This window comes from Ochlerotatus camptorhynchus, unplaced genomic scaffold (genome assembly GCF_037179485.1).
Source record: "Ochlerotatus camptorhynchus isolate MF236.1 unplaced genomic scaffold, CSIRO-AGI_Acam_v1.1 ptg000577l, whole genome shotgun sequence".
In the NCBI taxonomy this organism is placed as follows: domain Eukaryota; kingdom Metazoa; phylum Arthropoda; class Insecta; order Diptera; family Culicidae; genus Ochlerotatus; species Ochlerotatus camptorhynchus.
The window spans coordinates 1,343,283-1,356,155 of NW_027041058.1; the positions used below are offsets into that span (position 1 = coordinate 1,343,283).

The following is a 12,873-nucleotide window of genomic DNA, read 5'->3' on the forward strand; positions in this document are numbered from 1 at the left end:
AGCCTGGCTGTCGTTTTGTGCTGATGTTTCAATTGAGGTTACACTACAAATTTGATCCGGTCTTTGGCTTGACCCTTCTTCCTCAAAATCGCTACACGAAATGGTTTCATTGGTAGGGAGAACCTCAGTTTCTTCTTCAACATGAGCTTGTTCCCGCTGTTTTTGCAAATATTGCATCGCCTGCTTTTCTTCACGGGTTTTTGCCTTAAAATTCTTCCCGATATCAAACAAACTCCCATGATTTTCTGCTCAATACGCAAAATCGAAAGCATTATATCTCGAGTAACATTTGAAATGGGACTATGTCCAAAACGTAAACAAATCGGGTTTTGATACCATTCTTTATTTAGCACCGCTTGATAGCTACTAATCGTGTAGGAAAGTTCCGCATAATCGAGAAAAATCATTAAAAATAACTCGATTTTTGAAACGGCCGATCAACGAAATTTTTCGATTCATTAATAGGCCCGCACGCTAAAACGGCCAACCATTCATTTATTTCATTTAATTGATAGGCCTAGTGACGTAGAAGGGCCGATGATTGAAAATTTTCAAACCAAAGCTAGGCCCTGCTGCTTGAGGCAGGGTCGATGATTTGTTTTGAATTTATTTGACGTTGCGAAAAGGCTTAGCAAAGGGCGTACCATTTGTGATGACAAGCACAACGGCTTAACAAAAAGGGCCTATCCATTGAAAGATTCACAAAAAGGGTTATTAATTTATGAAATTAAAAGGTTATCGATTTTCATATATTTTTGAAAGCTTTTCGCATATTTTGGATGTTGTATACTGAGATACAGTTACTATTGTTATTGTGAACAATATAAATGCCTAAAATACTTCAATTTTCTCAAATATGAATTGAATAGTGGCGGAAAAATGTTGTTTGGAGAGCTTATGATCACCTTTGAGGGTATTACCAACAATCAATACGAAACTAACGATTTTAAATTAGCTCACTACTTGACTAGCCTATTGGTCCCAAGCAAACGATTAACGTATCCCATTCTAGGCGAAATTCTAGTACCACAAACGAAGTGACAGACGACTAACTGGCGAAGAAATCCATTTAAATAATGTGGTTCACTGTAATAGAATTTTCTTGGAAGCTTGTGCCATCATCCACCAGATGGGTTAGTTTTTTTGTTTTGATTTGAACAAAGTTGATTTTGTGTACAATGATTCTTTGACAGTGTGCAAAGAGTGCGTATCATTTTGTAATTTTTTTATGCATTTCAGTTTTGAGTAGAGTGAAAGAGATAGAACCAAAACATTCTAGTACATTTGGTGAAAATGCTAGTTCAATCTAGTAGTAGTGTTGCCATGTGGTACAATCCAGTAGTAGTGGTGTTGCCATGTGGTACACTGAAAAATTGAAATAGCAGGTTAGTCACCAAAGCTTTCGAGCCGCTCCGTCTGTCACTTCGTTTGTGCTAGTACTACACTATGTTTGTTTTGATTCGCTATGAAAGTTTGACAGATAAAATGAGGGGTTATCGGTTTTTCCTATGTTTCGAGGGGTGAATCGATTAGCTTGGGACCGAAGAGAGTACCAGAGCTGAGCCAAAAAGTTGAGCACGTTATTTCGGGACCTTCTGGTCTAAGAGTTACCTCTATGGTATTACCATAGAGGTAACTCTAAGACCACTGGGTCCCGAAGAAAACCATTATTATTTTTGGCTCACTCAGTACCAGAACAACGGTCCGAAGCAGTCCCAAGCTATTTCACTCACCCCTGCATGTTCTGCATGAATCCACACACCCCTGATGTTATCTGTCAAACTTTCATAGCGAATCAAAACAAACATAGTGTAGTAATAGAATTTCAACTAGAATAGGGTACGTTAATCGTTTGCTTGGGACCAATAGGCTACTAAAGTGGTGAGCCAATTTAAAATCAATAGTTTCGTATTGATTGTTGGTATTACGTTTCATCTCCGGAGATCTTATGAGTCAACATGAAACACCTTATGGATCAACTTCCGTGTGTTATAAATCAACTCCAGAGTTCCAGAGGAATCAGTCTTCATAAAACTAATGGGCGAATTTTGGAGACTTTATATGGGTACAGTCAAGAGGCCATATAAAAATATGATGTAGACCTTTTGAAATCGAGGCCTTACCTCAGTCGGTAAATATGGATCACCCTAAGATGTCTTCAGGGCCAATTTAGAACACTTTACTGAATACACAGGGTCTGGGTCTGAAGTCGTATGGTTTCAATCTAGAGGATTTATGGTTCATAGTCAACTCTGGAGGGCTTACGGGATTAACTCAAGAGACTTATCTTTTAGGCTTGTGGACGTTGTGACCTAAGACCTCTGTATTTATTGTGGAATGTGTTTAGGTAGCCTTTTCTAATTTTTGGTAATTACTTAACTTTTCTTTGAGTTTCATAGAGAGCTACCAACCGGTGGAAACTAACGATTTTAAATTGGCTCACTACTTGACTAGCCTATTGGTCCCAAGCAAATCGATTAACGTACCCCATTCTAGGTGAAATTCTAGTACTACACAATGTTTGTTTTGATTCGCTATGGCAGTTTTACAGATAAAATTAGGGTGTCGTGGATTTTCCTATGTTTCGAGGGGTGCCTCAATTAGCTTGGGACCGAAGATAGTACCAGAGCTGAGCCAAAAAGTTGAACACGTTTTTTCGGGACCTACTAGTCTTAGAGTTACCTCTATGGAGCTACTAAGAGGTTCAGGGAGCTTCTGGAAAGAAGTATTCGTGAAGCTTCAAGTACTGCTGAGAGGTTTGGGCGAACTTTAGAGAGGTTTTTCGAACAGCATAGTTATTCAAGAGAGTTCGAAGGGGTGTCGGAAGTGTTCAGGATGCTCCGATCGAATTAGGGGGATCCTAATTCCCCTAGTTTCCCGTTTGGCGTTTGCAGTGGAATAGCTGTGAAAAGGAAGAGAGAAGTGTGAGTAATTGTCATTTAATTCAACAACCTTAATCGAATATTCTCGACAATATCTATAAAGTTTGAATCGATTATTTGTCTGAAGTCTTGAATAATATCCAGAGGGCTTTCTTTAAAACTCTGATCAGTTGTTTATCTTTTAAATACTATCTAACCAAACTTCCATCCTAAAAGGATATCTGAAAGACCTCATTTGAATTTTTGAACAGTTGCAGATCTTCAGAACATTACTTGAAGCTTCTTGAACTCAAACAAAGCTGTCTGAACGTCTTCCCAATCCATTGAGTTAATCTGAAGTTCTCTGAGTCTATATGAAATTCCCTGAACATTTGGAATATTCGACGAATTCCTGGGAATTTCCATCAACTTTTGCGACGTTCCCAGTACTTCAAAGATGTTTCTATAGCTTACATCTTTTCATTTTCCGATAACTACAACTGAATTTCTGCCAAATTTGGAGAACTTGAACTAATTTTTTACAATTCATACAATGTTCTTTGAACATCTACTAATTTCCCTTAACTTCCAAACAATTCTGAGCTTCTACAAAGCTCTATGAACTTTTTAAGATCCATTTTTTTTTCCTAACTTCCGTAATGAACCTGAATCTTTCATAAGAATTTTCCTGAACATATTAGCGAAACAAAGATCCCAAAGCTACAAAGTTCTCTATACTGATACGAACATCCTTAAAGTTCTAACAAGTTTGACGAGCTTCTACGAAATTCCTGAACTTTTACAAATTTTCCGAAATTTTACAAGTTCCTTGAACTTTTACAAAATTCCCTGAACTAAACTTCTACAAAGTTTACTGCACTTTGTACAAGTTTCCTGAAATTTTAGGAATTTCGATGATTTTCTACGACGTTTCCTGAAGTTCTACACACTTAGATTTTTTTCCGAGATGGGCACCACCGAGGGGTGCGACACATCTAAATCTCAATTTTAAATGGTCGAAAAATCTCACACTAGCGAATCAATCTACGAAAAATCTTTTTTCACCTCTTGCATCTAAACCCATCTACTCGTATCGTTCTCCACCTTTCTGCAGGAAATCTTCAAAATCATAATCAATCATATTTCTATCTATTAAGTGCGAGTGCATCTCACAACAGCAAAGCAACAAATTTCCTGCATCTTAGATAGAGTCGCCCCCCCCCCTCGGGGGCACCACCGAGCAGCTCGGCATTTTATTTTGCTGGATCTCAGTGACAAACCCCAAATTATTTCTTATATCACAGTTTCACGTGTTTTCGAAAAACTCTTGGATCAGTTTTATGAATTGACCATTTTACGGATGTTCCATATCTTCCAGACGACGGTCCCAGGCCATGCAGGTACATGCTTATGTCATGACCTCAAATTCTTTCTTATATCACAGTTCCTAATGTTTTTGAAAAAAACTGCGGAGCTCTAGGATCAGGTTCATTGATTGACTTGTTTAACGGATGTTTCAGACCTACCAGAGGACGGCCCTATGGCCATCCGGGTCCATGTTTATGTCATGACCCCAAATGCTTTCTTATATAACAGTTCCAAATGCTTTCGAAAAAACCGTGGAGCTCTAGGATCAGCTTCGTGGATTGACCATTTTTAACGATGTTGCAGATCTTCTGGAGGACGGTCCCATGGCCTTCTAGGTACATGTTTATGTTATGACGCCAAAATAATTTATATATGACAGTTTCACGTGTTAAAAAAAAAAAAAACGCTGAGCTTTAGAATCAGATTCATAGATTGACCACTTTTACGGATGTTCAGGATCTTCCGGAGAACGGTCCAATGGTCATCGGGTCCATGTTTACGTCACGACCCCACATTCTTTCTTATATCACAGTTCCTAATGTTACAAAAAAAAAACCGTGGAGCTCTATGATCAGTTCCATGGATTGTCCACTTTTACGCATGTTCCGGATCTTCCTGAGGACGGTCTCATGGCCATCAGGGTCCATGTTTATGTCACGACCCCAAATTCATTCTATCATCACATTTCCTAGTGTTTTTCAACAACTGCGGAGGTCTAGGATCAGTTTGATGAATTTACCACTTTTACGGATGTTCCGGATCTTTTGGAGGACGGTCCCATGGCCATCCAAGTCCACGACCCCAAATTCTTTCTTATATCACAGTTCTTAATGTTTTCGAAAAAAAACGCGAAGCTCTAGGATAAGTTGCGTGGATTGTCCACGTTTATCGATGTTCCGAATCATCCGGAGGACGGTCCAATGGCCATCCAGGTCCATGTTTATGTCACGACCCCAAATTATTTCTGATATCACAGTTCCTAATGTTTTCAAAAAAACCGCGGAGCTCTAGAATCAGGTTCATGGATTGACCACTTTTACTGATCTTCCGGATCTTTCGAGGACCGTTCCGTTGTCTCCAGGCTTCATAGATAGGAACCATGACTACATTTTGGATAATTATGGACATTTGTGCCCATTAATCTAAATTATGGATCACAAGCCACTTGCAAAACCCATAAACACCAAGGGGCAATCAACTCTGCACACTGTGCCGAAACACAGTTCGGCACACTAAGGCACACTTTGACAAGTAGGATACAAACAATATAATATAAAACGGCATCACTGTTGAGTGTTGACATTTTGCCAATCGTTTCTAAGGTTTACCACTTTGTTTACTCAAATGAAACTAGTGAGAGAATGTCATACATAAAACTGGTGATACAAGGATTCAATCAAGAAGTTGTAAACGACAAACGGATACCCACCGGTATTGGGGATCATTCAAAAAATTCTGTAAGTATTGTCTGAATCGTGAATCTCTTCAAACCTAGCAAAACTAAGTCCGTCTCTTCCGAATCACAGACAAAATCACAGCAGATCGTGTTTTCATCTAGAACAGCTTCTATCAGGGCCTCACTTCAGTCGAGCTCTTGTACACCATGGCTGGCCCAGAGCGTCTTGTCGATACGGCAGTCAAGACGGCTGAAACGGGTTTCCTCTAGAGACGATTCGTTTTCGATTGAGGATGAAATCATTGCGAAAAATGTCCGACGGTTGCCTTTGTTGATAAATTCGAACGGCCACACCAACAATTTTATCAATATCAAGCAAATGGATCCTAACTATGCAACGGTGATGGCAGAACACCTATAGTCATTGTATACAAAAGCTGTTACGCCCTTATTCCAGCTCTATCAAGAATTGATACTGTCGTGTGTATCAAATCTCGAAGCGTACAACGAAGGATCAGAGCAAGATCTTCTGCGAGAATAGAGGTACATCAACAATTTTGTTATGCATAATGAACAATAAAGAAGAAAACAAGCTTATCATAGGAGGCGGTCAGATTTGACTACCGGTCTTGCTGAGTATCATCGGGATGGAAATTTTCACATTGTCTGCCATGATCCATCAGATAAATTGAGAATGTAAACAAAATTACAGAAGTCAAAACTTTCAGGGTTGCCAAACACCTTGATAAGTATACTTTGATTGTCCTTGATAGGTACGTTCGGCAGAGCACTTGGCACAACTAATAACTCGGCACGAATCAAGGTGTGCAGAGTTGAACACCCCTTGATAAACACACCTTTAAAAAAACGTGTAACGACTCTTTTCGCCTATTTTCAATCAAAATAATCTACAGATCCTATAGGAATTCTAGAGGTACCACAATTTTTTAAATTTATCAAGAAATGGCTAAGTTATGTCATTGCAAACTAGCCATTACACGTTTTTCGAAGGCTTCGTTTTCGGCGTACAGTTTTTTACCCACCGTATTCGGAGTGCTAATATATGGGATATACTATGGGTAAGGAAATAACATTGAGGGAGATCTATGGAAGCCAAGATAGAAGTCGGCGACAGATAGAAGGTCCTCCGGAAGGAGTAGGCATTTACAATATTCCGCCAGCTAATCCAAGGAAGGACTCTAAAAACTGCAAATACTGAGTCTCTTCATCAGTGGAGACTAGCTTCATAAAGTACTTCCAACTGTCTGAACAATGGGTTTTCAATAAACTATGAATGATGGACTTCTCACGACGCTCAACCTGATTTTCGTCTATGTAGGGGAAATGGCTATACGATTGGGCCCATCGCTAAAAATCTGCTATTTATCAATTTTATCTAGATGAACGCGTCATTGGGACAGTACTAATGGATATTTTTGGTGGCTATTGAAAATTTAGTTGATTGCTGTATGGTTATGAATGGGTCCAAATTAGGGGCATTTAGGCCGACAATACATCCATTTCCCCTATCATCTAGATTCGCGATTATAAAATTTGATCAAAATGTTCACGGTTTGTTTCACGAGTGCTTCTTGTTCAACTATCATATACAAAAAAGTGATATCTATGTGCAATACTATCAATAAATCAGAATAAATGCCAATAGAGAGGAAGAGATAAATTTCATACGACACTACTTACGTTGAAAGTTCCGGATTCAAATCCTACTACGAGTATTCCAAGAATGATTTGAAGGAGTAAAAACTACACAACATAATGCGCGGGTTCCTGGGATTTATAAGTTTATCTTCACGGCCTTGTATAGACATTTCCAGCTATTTTCAACACATAGTTCAATAGAAGAGGCTATTATCTAGCATCTTATGCCGCAAGAAACGGTTTTGTAGCCCAGTTATTAACAAAAGAGAAAGCCGACGAAGAGAATCAATCGTTGTTACTTAGAACCTAAGCCATTGTTAGGCTTGAAATATCCTCATACACATGTGTCATGTGTGTTTTTCTTCATTATCTTCTAACTTTTCCATAAAACAATTAACATCATCAGCAAACCATCAACATTACCCGGTAGGAGAAACTTTCCCCTTCCCGATGATGTTATTGCTTTGCGTGGGCGACCCTCGGTTGGCGAGAAAAGGGCCTACAAAGATGTGTTTACAAAAAGCTTGCGTGCCCTGTTCACATGTGACTCTTGAATTATTGTTTACTTACATGTGACCCCCCACCACAACCAATGACGTTCATATGAAGGACATTGTATACGACAACTGCACGTTTCCGTTGTAACCGCCCGTTTGAATCAATTCGCGCGCGCTCTCGTATAGTTGTACTAAACTCCCTCGCGGCGCTAAACACCCCCAACATCGGCACAGCTCTGTTGTGATCTAAAAGTCAGCTGTCAACTCTCACGCACACATCCTTATCGGCTGATGAAGCGCTGGGCGAAGAGCGAAAATGATTATTATTTGAAAAAAAAAAAATCCTCTCTCGAAGTGTCCCGATTTTGTGTGCGAAGAAAGGAGCATCTTTTTCTCCCAGTTCCAGCTCCAGCCATCAGCCAAATCCGCGAGAAACGACGTCGCCTCGCCAGTCTGGTCGTGAGCTACACATCAAGCGGTATTGTGTGTGATTGTCTCCGCGAACAGAGCGTTGATAAAAAAAAAGTGTTCAGTCGCATCAAAGAAGAAGGAACAACCGTCGGTGCTGTTTTCGCGATTTTCTCGATCGGTTGGTGCATTTCGGTAGGCAAATAGCGTTGGAAAGTGTCGTGAATAAGTGCAGTGATGTATTGCGTGTGAATTTCCCACTGAGCGGTGCGGTTTCGTGTCGGAAAAATGCGATGAAAAGTGCAGATGGATTTTTTTCGCTTTCCTTGGAAGGAGGATTTTTCTTCCTTTTTTTCTTCTCGGCTGGCTGGCTGGAGAGTCGCCCTCTGCCAGCGCCGCGCCGCTTGCCCTGCGTTCTACACTCGTCGTCGCCTTCAGTGTGTGTGATTGTGGTCGTGTGACAGTCAGGCATCGTTGTTGTTGTTGTTGTTGCTGTTGACAGACGAATACACGCTTCTTCGGAGACTACTTTGTGCATCATCAGCAAGACCATAATAAAATATGTACTGGACCGAGTTCGATTGATCATTTTTCGGTTCGCAGCATAAAGGATGATAGTGCAGCGTTGCCCATAAATGAATCATTGGTGACTTTTACGATTCAACCGGGGGATTGCCATCGGCGCGAAATCTCCCTCACCGTAAGGAAGAAACACACAGGACAGGGCACACAGGCAGATCATTATTTTTGGGGTTGATTTTGGTTTTATGCTTTATGCTTCTCACATCCACCACAAAAGGAGAGCGTTTCCGTGCTGGTAAGCGATTGGGTAAGAAGACCGCGGCGGTGAGTCAAGCGAGGGGTGATGGTTCCCTTTAGTCATGCGGCAGTATTGGTGTAACTTGTGTGACTCAATTACGCCAACCAGAATCTATATAACAGCGCAGGAAGAAGGAACACAAGGATTACGTACTCAGGAGATGGTACTGGGGTTGGCAACTGGTGACGAGCATTTTTTTTGCCTTCCGTTGAAACTAGTCAAAGTTACTTCCTCTATTGTAAAACTTTTGAAAGTCCATTGCCCAAGTAATGTTTCGTTGGAACTGGTCTGAGCTTTGGAAAAGTTGCATTGCGCTTTAAACGCACTGCAATCGAGCGCATCAACCAACACGACACGACAGTCAGCCAACACCCTTAAATTGCATGCTAGCGACCGACCGATCGTCCATCGTTTAGTCATTGCAAAAAATATCCGACTTTCCGCAGTCAGCAGAAGCACGGATGGAAGCAAAAATCAAGGTTACAAACCACTGCGGGTTTGTTTCAATTTTTTCCTCATACCTACCTTACCTATATTATAACCCGACAGCAGCAGTTTTTGCCATCCAAAGTTTGAAAGTTTTCCTTCTTTGGAACGGACCGTCGTCGTCGTCGTCGTCGTCGGTCGGTGACTGACAACTGGTTTTCTGTGTTGGGTACTCGGGGCGTTGTTGTGCAATGCTGAATTGTTTTCACTTGCAACAACAGCAGTCACAACAGCTAGAGCGCAGAAGATATGTTGGCCACAGAAAGTATGTGGGTTGTGTGAAGTATTCCGTCTCCTCCGTCTCTCGAGAGGCCAAAGATGGGCGACGATAAAGGAAAGCCTTTGTCATGGATATTTCTGGGGGAACTTAATGATGTATGTGATTGAATTTGGTGGATATTGTTGCGGTAATATGTTAACCGTTGTTAGCGATATGGTGATTCTCATTGAATAAAAATCACTTTGCACACCTCGTTAAAGCGCCAATTATTTTAAAGGTTCACTCTACCGATTAAGCACGATGAAGCAACTGATGTGAAAATGGCTTCATTGAGTAGAAATACATTAATCCATCAAATTGGTTAAGGTTCATCTACGGTGTCCTTTTGGTTTTATACAGTCAACTCTCTCTTACTCTATATTTCTGTAACTCGATGAAATTCGAGGTCCCTTCAATGTTGCAAGCAATGCTCTCTCCCTAGCTTGATGTCTCCTTCGCTCGATGTGTTTTAATTAGTTCGGTGCCCACATTTAATTAAGGCGAAACTGCTTTTGTACACAGTAACTTCAACCGTCGATTTCCCCCAACATAAAAGCTCATTCCTGCAAACTAACGATGCCAGCTGGTAGAGAAAACATTCATCTTCCTGTTCCTGTTGGTGTCGTTATTTTGCATGTTAGCTTTTATGCAATTGCGCCCCTTTGAAATGTTAATGCAGCCATTCCATAGCAAAACAAACTATAGAGTGTGTTGCGGCACACGACAATCATAGACCTTCGGACGTCTTTTTAGCAAACCCAGTTTGTTTTGTGGGAATATGCTTTAAGCTATAAATTTTATTTTAATTAGTTTTAAGTGTAAAGTAGAATATATAGAAATCTTACATTGTTTAGTCCAATTTTAATTTGTTTATCGTGTTGCAACTTCTTGTATATATCCTCGATTATTGTCTATTAATTTAACACAATATTTAGTTCCATGTATGTAATTCAATTTCGTATACTTACAATTGTGTGTAGTTCAAATCTTAGTTTAATGTAATTTGTTTTATTAATCACTGACTACAAACTTTTCCAAAAATATACTTCTTTTTCATCTTTCTTTTAACCTACCATCTACCAATGACATTCCAACGCTGTCAACTTGACGTTCAATAGCTTCCCCATGGAAACTGTAGTGAACGTTTGCAGACAGTTCAGACGGGCAGCTTGCCAAGGTTGTTATGATTCGCGAGGTGTTCGCTTTCGCCAACATTCCCCGCCCCGTATTGCTGGATGTCTTCTCCAGTCATACCTCTTCTCAACACATCGAGCACCGCTAATCTTGCAACCGGCCGTTGGAGTATTCCTCTGGCTGTCTGTACTTCTGCACTGCGTATCCTTCCGTCCTTTCCACGATGCACTTCCAAAACCTTTCCCCTAATCCAGCTGTTCTTAATACCTTCATCCACTATGATGACCAAATCTCCTGGTGTCACTGGTTTGATGTCGTTGAACCACTTGGTTCGTCGATTGATGGTCGGCAGGTATCCTTTGATCCATTTCGTCCAGAATTGATCTAAGAGATACTGGACGTGATTCCAGTTTGACCTGAGGGCTCTCCCTTCATCAGTTGGCATCTTGGCTGGTTGCACAACTCCATTAGAGCTCAAAAGCAGGAAATGATTAGGTGTTAGTGCTTCATCGTCCTGTGAATCTAGCGGAACGTATGTCAATGGCCGTGAATTGATAATGGACTCCGCTTCCGCCAAGTATGTGCGAAACGTTTCTTCGTCAGGATTCCGTGACGTGGAGAGAGTTTCTAAGGCGGCCTTCACTGAACGTACCATACGTTCCCAAACGCCACCCATATGAGGTGCAGCGGGTGGGTTGAAGTGCCACTGTGTGTCGTAGTTAGTAAAAGTTCCCGCCAACAAACGATTGATGCTGTCAATCTCCTTCTTTAGTTCTCTACTTGCTCCTACAAAATTCGTGCCCTGGTCGCTGTAGATGTCTTGAGGTGCACCCCGCCTTGAAATGAACCTCCTGATAGCCATCTTGCAAGATTCAGTCGACAGTGTACTTGCCACTTCCAAATGCACAGCTCTCACCGTCAGGCACGTGAACAACATCACCCACCGCTTGACGCTACTTCTTCCGATGCGAATCAAATATGGCCCACAGTAATCAACGCCCACGAAAGTGAACGGTCTAACGTACGGTGTGACTCTTGCTACTGGCAATGGAGCCATACGAGGATTCATGGGAAAAGCTCGATAGACATTACACCACGTACATTGCCTGGCAACCCGTCGAACAATCGATCTCAAAGCAGGAATATAGAATTTTTGCCGGATCTCATTCGTTACGGTTTCCCTGTTTGCATGTCCGTACCGTCGGTGATACGATTCAACTAGCAGCTGTGTTACGTAATGGCTTCTCGGCATAATAACAGGAAACTTTGTTGCATCAGATACTCCCGGTGCTGCGCTTATTCTACCGTCGACTCTCAGCAATCCCGCTTCGTCCAGAAACGGAGATAAATTTCGGAGCGGGCTATACTTCTCCAGCTTAACTTGTTGCTCTGGAGGAAGTGAACCGTTCTTCTGTATGGTCAGGATCTCATCCGGATATGTTTCCAGTTGTATTGACCGCCACAGAGTAGTTTCCGCTTTCCGTTGCTCTTCTCGAGATAGAATCATTTGGTCCGGAAGCTCCGTATGGAATCTTTTCCGGCATTTGGCGACGAACCGTAGAGCAAATGATACGCTTCTTTGTAGGCTCTCTATTCTTGAAAACCTATCGTAAGCAAACAGTGGTTTTGGTGCTTCACGATGGTGTGCATAAATTGGTCGTATTTCCTCCGTGGTATCAGGACTAGGTAACGACTTGGATGGCCACAACGCTTCTTCCTCGTACAAGAATCCTGGTCCCCGAAACCATCTGCTGTCGTCTTCGAAGCAAGGTCCTTTGCCCCACTTAGTGGCTTCATCCGCTACGTTGAGGGTTGACGGTACGTGTCTCCAATCGCCTAGGTTAGTTTCCGAGAGTATTTCACTGATTCGAACAGCAACGAACTGTCCGTATTTTCTTTGATCCGACTGTATCCAGGAGAGCACTGTTGTTGAATCACTCCACATCACTCGGCGACGTATTGGCAGCGTATGACCTTCAACAACT

The 12,873-nt window shown here is 41.5% G+C and overlaps 2 protein-coding genes across 10 annotated transcripts in view; one reads left to right on the forward strand and one right to left on the reverse strand.

Moving 5' to 3' along the window:
* Xxylt (Xyloside xylosyltransferase) overlaps positions 1-12,873 on the reverse strand; it is a 302,336-nt gene that overhangs the window by 287,099 nt on the left and 2,364 nt on the right. The gene's annotated exons all lie outside the window — the stretch shown is intronic.
* The window catches only part of pnut (septin 7-like protein pnut), a 215,218-nt gene that overhangs the window by 54,987 nt on the left and 147,358 nt on the right, over positions 1-12,873 (forward strand). For 4 of the 9 annotated variants that reach the window (XM_065236906.1, XM_065236899.1, XM_065236904.1 and 1 more), the window contains exon 1: positions 8,295-8,384. The exons of 3 other annotated variants lie outside the window; for them this stretch is intronic. Coding sequence is in view for 1 of the 6 variants with exons in the window: in XM_065236903.1 (XP_065092975.1) it covers positions 8,073-8,384 (312 nt within the window). In the remaining 5 variants the exon portion in view is untranslated. Of the gene's footprint in view, positions 1-8,057; positions 8,385-12,873 lie in introns of those variants that run through there. 2 more of the 9 variants (XM_065236903.1, XM_065236902.1) reach the window with 2 other exon arrangements.